This window comes from Neophocaena asiaeorientalis, unplaced genomic scaffold (assembly GCF_003031525.2).
Source record: "Neophocaena asiaeorientalis asiaeorientalis breed wild unplaced genomic scaffold, Neophocaena_asiaeorientalis_V1.1 scaffold90, whole genome shotgun sequence".
In the NCBI taxonomy this organism is placed as follows: Eukaryota; Metazoa; Chordata; class Mammalia; order Artiodactyla; family Phocoenidae; genus Neophocaena; species Neophocaena asiaeorientalis.
In genome coordinates, this window is record NW_020172445.1 from 1,391,243 (window position 1) to 1,396,928 (window position 5,686).

General features: G+C 57.8%; 1 protein-coding gene across 2 annotated transcripts; it reads left to right on the forward strand.

Moving 5' to 3' along the window:
* The first annotated feature begins 830 nt into the window (after positions 1–830).
* TPPP3 (tubulin polymerization promoting protein family member 3) lies at positions 831–4,428 on the forward strand. 2 transcript variants are annotated; one of them, XM_024732522.1, is made up of 5 exons: positions 839–974; positions 2,991–3,155; positions 3,281–3,474; positions 3,587–3,740; positions 3,857–4,428. In XM_024732522.1, exons 3-5 carry the CDS (start codon positions 3,287–3,289, stop codon positions 4,043–4,045), a joined length of 531 nt encoding a protein of 176 aa, XP_024588290.1. In that variant the 5' UTR covers positions 839–974; positions 2,991–3,155; positions 3,281–3,286; the 3' UTR covers positions 4,046–4,428. The 2 variants fall into 2 exon arrangements, with proteins under 2 accessions (XP_024588281.1, XP_024588290.1); XM_024732513.1 differs by lacking the exon at positions 2,991–3,155 and having other exon boundaries at positions 831–974; positions 3,857–4,407.
* The last annotated feature ends 1,258 nt before the right edge of the window (positions 4,429–5,686 follow it).

Below are 5,686 nucleotides of genomic sequence, written 5' to 3' on the forward strand. Positions count from 1 at the left end.
GTTAGTGCATACCTTCTTAATGGCAAGGGCCACGGGCCCTCCTGGAGCCGGACCATTGCAAGTCAGCCTAGGGGCAGAGGGTGAGGTGGGTTCCCCCCACACACACACCGTACGCTGGGTGGCCACCCAGATTGTCATATGGAGAAGCTCAGGTACGGGGCTCCTGGTTGGGAAAGGTCCTGGAAGCTGCCTGGAGGAGGTTATTTTTCTTGAAGGTAGGGTTTGCACTTGGTGAGAGGAGGGGAAGCAGGCTTTGGGGTCGGGAGGCAGCAGCGGAAGCAGAGACTGCGAGGCTAACACCGGGTTGGGGTGGGAATAAATGAGGACGCGGACCCAGGAAGTCCAGGAGCTTTTCCCTGGCCGTGGGAGAGACGTCGGTGTACCAGCATTTTGGGGCTGGCACTCGTGATTCGTTTACTGTCCCCTCCCGCCCCCAGTGACCCGGAGTTGTGACCTGGGATGCCACACGTTCATTGGAGAGCTGTGGTCTTGAGCCAGCTTTAGACCCCACTGTCACTAAGGGAAGGGACCTTCCCACTCCTCTGCACGCCCCCCCCCGCCCCCCGCCAAAGGCCTTCGGTTGCTGCTCTGGGAAGTTGGATCTCCCCTGGAGGCGGGGATCAGCTTTGAACTTCAGGTCTGGTCACCCCAGCCACAGATGCAGCGGGATGAGACTATCGCAGCAGCTCCGCCCCCGCGGAGAGCGGAGAGGGCGGGGTCGGGTAGGTGGAGCCAGCGTGACCTTGGTCACTCTCCCGCCGAGACAGCCCCGGGGGTGGGACTCGCCGTCTCTATGGAGACCGAGAAACAAGGGAATAATACGGCGGAACCGCCCGGCCTGCAGTCCCGCCCCAGAGCCGGCAGGGAGCAGAGCTGTGGAGCCGCCTAGTCTCCTGCGTCCATCGGTCCATTCTTGCGTCTTTCTTTCTGTCCATCGAACGTGCACTGCAGGAGCAGCCACGAGGGAGAAGCCGGTAGGAGACCCCGGCGCCGACCACTCTAATCAATATCCTGCACGATAAGAAGGGGGTGGGGTGGGAGCGGCCTGGGAGGGGTCCCAACCCTGGATGGTACCGAGTTGAGGGCACCAGCTGAGTGGTCCTGCCCTGGGCCCAAACGTTCCACCCCCACCCCCAACTCCTTGCTGACTGATTACTCCAGCTGTCCCAGCGGGAGGGAGCGTGGCCTGCAGACCCCTGGGACCGGGGGCCTGTGACTTGGCACCACCTGATCAGCCTGAAATTACCAAGAATCCATCTTCTCACAGACAGAAGTGAGCACAGGTGCAGGGTCCTGCTAGGCCCCTGGAACAAGCATCCTGTGGCACTCAAGCTCCCCCAGACTTTACCCTTGGTGAACAAAGTGCGGGTCTCCTTCAGATTGCTGGTGGGAGATTGCAGTGTAGGGAGAGGGAAGGGGAGTGCTGTTTGAAAGGGATTCTGGACCCACCGAGTTGCTGCAATGTAGGAGCTGTGGGTGATCCCAGTTTCAGAAACTGCAACTTAGGGATGGGTGAGTGTGGTGACCCGGGGAGAGTTTTCAGTGTTAAGGCCAGTGGTAGTGGAAGGCGGGTAGGCAGGCAGGCTTCAGGCTGTGGTCACTGGAGGCTCTATTATAAAAGGGAGAGGTGGAAGATAGTTGCTGAGGACACAACTGAGGGTGTGGTCAGGGGCTGCAGATATATGGAGAGAGGGTGGGTTGTAAGGCTCTGGTTAGGGGTCTCAGTAAAGCCTGTGGGTGTGTGAACGGGGGACCCAGTCCCAGGGCTTCCCGTGTATGGATGGAAGTGGCTGCAGTGCAGGGCTGAGGGTGTGATCAGGGAGGCCTCAGTACCAGGCTGTGTTACATGGAGGGAGTTTCAGTGCAGAGCTGAGGGTGTGGTTGGGGACTGCAGTGGGTACTGTGGGCAAGTGTGGGGAAGACCCTTTAGTGCAGGGCTGAGGGTTATTATTGGGGGGCCTCAGTACAGGGCTGTTAGTATATGTGTGGGGAGTGCATGCTGAGGGAATAGCCCGGGGCCCTTTGTCCCAGAGCTGTGGGTGTGGTCAAGGGACTGCAGTAAGGGGTGTGGGGGGCACTTCAGTGCAGGGCTGGTGTAGTCAGGGAGGTCTGAGTACCAGGTTAAGGGGTGTGGTCAGTGGGACTAAGGCCGAAAGTATGGAGGGCCAGGGCTAAGTGCACACAACTGTGAGAGTGTGGACTAGTGTGGTGGTGCTCAGGGTGTGGCCAGGAGGCCTCCATAGAGGGCTGAAGGTGTAGACATTGGGGAAGTGTGCTTCAGCGCAGAGCGTAGGTGTGAGGATTACAGGGCCAAGGCCACGGTCTCACTTGCCATCATGCCTCTAGGGGCTCATAACTCTACAACCCCCACTCAGGCTAGCCCCTCAATCTCCTGCTCCTCCTAAACTCCACAGATTGGGACGTTACAGCCCCAATGGCTGGAAAGGGGCCAGGAAGCCACGGTTGTGCCCCAGGTGCTGGGAGTGCTGATGTGCCCCACCCGTAAGCCCATACTCCAGCCCAGCCCAGCAGCACTGGGAGCTTCTCCCTGAGCTGCCCTGACACCATCCTGCCCTTAACTACTTTCTCCAAGCAGTACCACCCTCCCTTAGCAACTGTCTCCAGGCTTCACAAACTGTGGCCAGGCCAGCCTCAAGTTCCCCTTCCCTCATGTTTTTGTTTAATAGCAAATAGTAACAAGGTCCCAGCTGGGCCAGCTGCACCCCTGCCTGTGCTCTGGCTCCCTTCTCAGCCTGGGCTGGGTCTTGCTGGGTCCTCATGACCCTGAGTGAGACACTGTCCTCACTAAATACCTGCCCAAGCAGCAGCCTGGCCTGGTCCTGACCCAGCCTGGCATGGAACTCCCAGGGAGGGGGCCCGCTCTGCCACCCTCACTTCCACCCAAGCAGGCCTTGTGCCAGGGCCAGACAAAGCCACGGCCCCAGCTGCCGCTCTCACAGTTTTTCTGGACAGTGCTACTCTGTTCCCAGCCTGGTGCGAGCATCATGATTTCATCTTCTGAACTCCACTCTGAGCCAGGCTGGCATTAAGTGACAGGACCTTTCCTCTCGGGGCTCTTCCTCACGGCTCTGGGGCCCAGTCAGACATTGAGTACTGGCCCCTTTCTGCAGGCAGCTCCATCTCCAGCTCTGAGGGTATGTGGCAGAAGTGCCTGCAACTTCAACCTTGCAGGTTTTGAGGTAGAGGCAGTGATGCTCTGTGCCTTGGGGGGTGGGGGGGAGAGCTTGGCTAGGAGGTGACCGAGGTGGGTCCCTAACAGGGTGGCATGGCAGCGAGCGCAGATGTGGCTGGGCTGGAGGAAAGCTTCCGCAAGTTTGCCATCCATGGTGATCCCAAGGCCAGTGGGCACGAGCTGAATGGCAAGAACTGGGCCAAGCTGTGCAAGGACTGCAAGGTGGCTGACGGAAAGGCTGTGACAGGGACCGATGTCGACATCGTCTTCTCCAAAGTCAAGTGAGCCCCAGGCATTCCCTCCTTCTGATGTTCCCAGAAGGGGAACTGGGGGGCTGGAACCAGGGAGGATGTGGAGAAGGGGGAAAACTCATGGTGTCCACATACCTGGCAGGGGGAAGTCTGCCCGGGTCATCAACTATGAGGAGTTCAAGAAGGCCTTAGAAGAGCTGGCACCCAAGCGATTCAAGGGGAAGAGCAAGGAGGAGGCCTTTGATGCCATCTGCCAGCTGGTGGCAGGCAAGGAACCAGCCAATGTGGGTGTTACTGTAAGTGCCCTGATGGTCTCGGCTGGCCACTGAGGGGGGGTATGGGGAATCTTGGCTGGGGTTGGAAGGGCTGGGCTCCCTAACCAGGTACCCCTGGGGGAACTCTGTCCAAACAGAAAGCAAAAACAGGGGGTGCTGTGGAACGGCTGACTGACACCAGCAAGTACACGGGCTCCCACAAGGAACGCTTCGATGAGAGCGGCAAGGGCAAGGGCATTGCTGGGCGGCAGGACATCCTGGATGACAGTGGCTATGTGAGTGCCTACAAGAATGCAGGTACCTATGATGCCAAGGTGAAGAAGTGAGGCCTGGGAAGGCCCCCCCTAGCACGGCTGCCCCTGCCAGAGGCTCAGGCCTGCGCCTAAGGGGCATGTGGAGCAAGAGAGCCCGGTCCCCTCCTTGCTGGATCTGCCGCCCAGCGCTTCCTGCCCAGCCCTATGGGGCCAGCCCACCAGACCTCTGACCCAGACTGCTCTGCATCCCCTTCCCCTTTTTCTTTCCCCCTCAACTTCTGTCTGTCTGAGGAGAGTCTGTGCCTATAGCCTCACCACCCCAACCTCGCCCCGGGCATGGCTAACCCCTGCCTGCTTGCCTCATATTTAAGCTGCTGCTCTGGCCAAGTGCCTAATTCTTACCCGGACCTCAATAAAGCCACCTTTTGTACCAATATGGCCTGGTCAGGTATATGACAACAAGGGTAATGACATTCACACCCCACGACCCCTCTGTCATCAACCCCTTCCAAGTCGCACTCTGCTGATTCTTCCACTGGCAGCCCTGCCCAGAAAAAGACACACACCAGGCCCCTTCCATTAGCACAGAGCCAGGCTGAATGAGGATGCTCTATAGGAAAATCAAAAGCCTTTTACCTCAGCCCTGACCTAGAGTTCTGACATCATGGCTATCTTCCCGCAATTAGGGCCTCAGTCTTGGCCTCTCGGCTTTCACAGCAGGTGCGGGCTATGAGACAGCAAACTCAGACTGGGCTAAGCATTGGTGGGGCCCAGTGCCAGGCCCCAACTCTAAGCTTGCTGACAGGCCTCCACTCCAGAGGGCTACCAAGGTGAGTCATTCTGGGCTGCATCTCAGAATATCAGAAAATGCAAGACAGCAGACAGTAGACAGTTCAACTCCCAATTTTATAGCTGAGGAAACTCAGGCCCAGAGAGTGAAAGGGCTTCTGCAGAATAGAGGCCAGAACCATGCCTCTTGCCTCCCTGGCCAGGCTGTTTCTAACACAGCAAGCCCCAACACTGATTTCCAAAAATGAGGCTGGATGGCCAGCAATAGAACTTGGCACCCAACATCAGCCTTTGACAGGTGAGCAGGGTGTCCAACAGTGAAGGGGCCTCTTCTTGCTGATTCCCTCCCATCTGTTCATCATCCCAGGTTGCAGGGCGGTGGCGGGGAGGGGGTCCTCTCTCTGATCCTGAGAACTCCTGGGAGCTTTCAGATCAACCTTTTCTCCCCTCTGAGGTTCTCAGTGTTAGGCCAGAGTTATTCCCAAGTCTAAGGCTTTGGGGCCAACTCTCCCTCCTTCCTGCTGACAAGTGGGCTGGATGGAACTCAGGGACTGCTCAGAGTCCCTAAAAGTGCTAGAAAAGGCTTAAAAGGCACACATTCACAAATATTTTTTCTTGACCCAGATAATAAAGCAAAGCAGCACAACTGTTTATTCCCTCTCCCTCGGGCTGTTCTAGGATGTTCTTGCCCCAGGTGGCCCCGGAGTCCCTTGAGCCCAAAGTCACTTGGAGTGAGGGTAAAGAGTGGTAGTGTGGCTTGGAACAGAGACGCTGGGGGGTGAGGTGGGAATTAGAGAGCAGAGATCATCACCTGGTCACAGCAGAGCCTTGCCTAATGGCTGACAGCTGTGGGATCCTCCTGACTCCGCTGACCTTGCATTGCTCAGGGAAGAGTTTCAGACAGCTCTACCTCTCCCACCAGCA

Bases quoted from the DNA above. Each gene is read 5' to 3' on its own strand.
- TPPP3 (XM_024732513.1), top strand. From the start codon at position 3,287: ATGGCAGCGAGCGCAGATGTGGCTGGGCTGGAGGAAAGCTTCCGCAAG. The intron at 3,475-3,586 runs GTGAGCCCCAGG...CATACCTGGCAG, and splicing joins ATCGTCTTCTCCAAAGTCAA to GGGGAAGTCTGCCCGGGTCA. The intron at 3,741-3,856 runs GTAAGTGCCCTG...CTGTCCAAACAG, and splicing joins CAGCCAATGTGGGTGTTACT to AAAGCAAAAACAGGGGGTGC.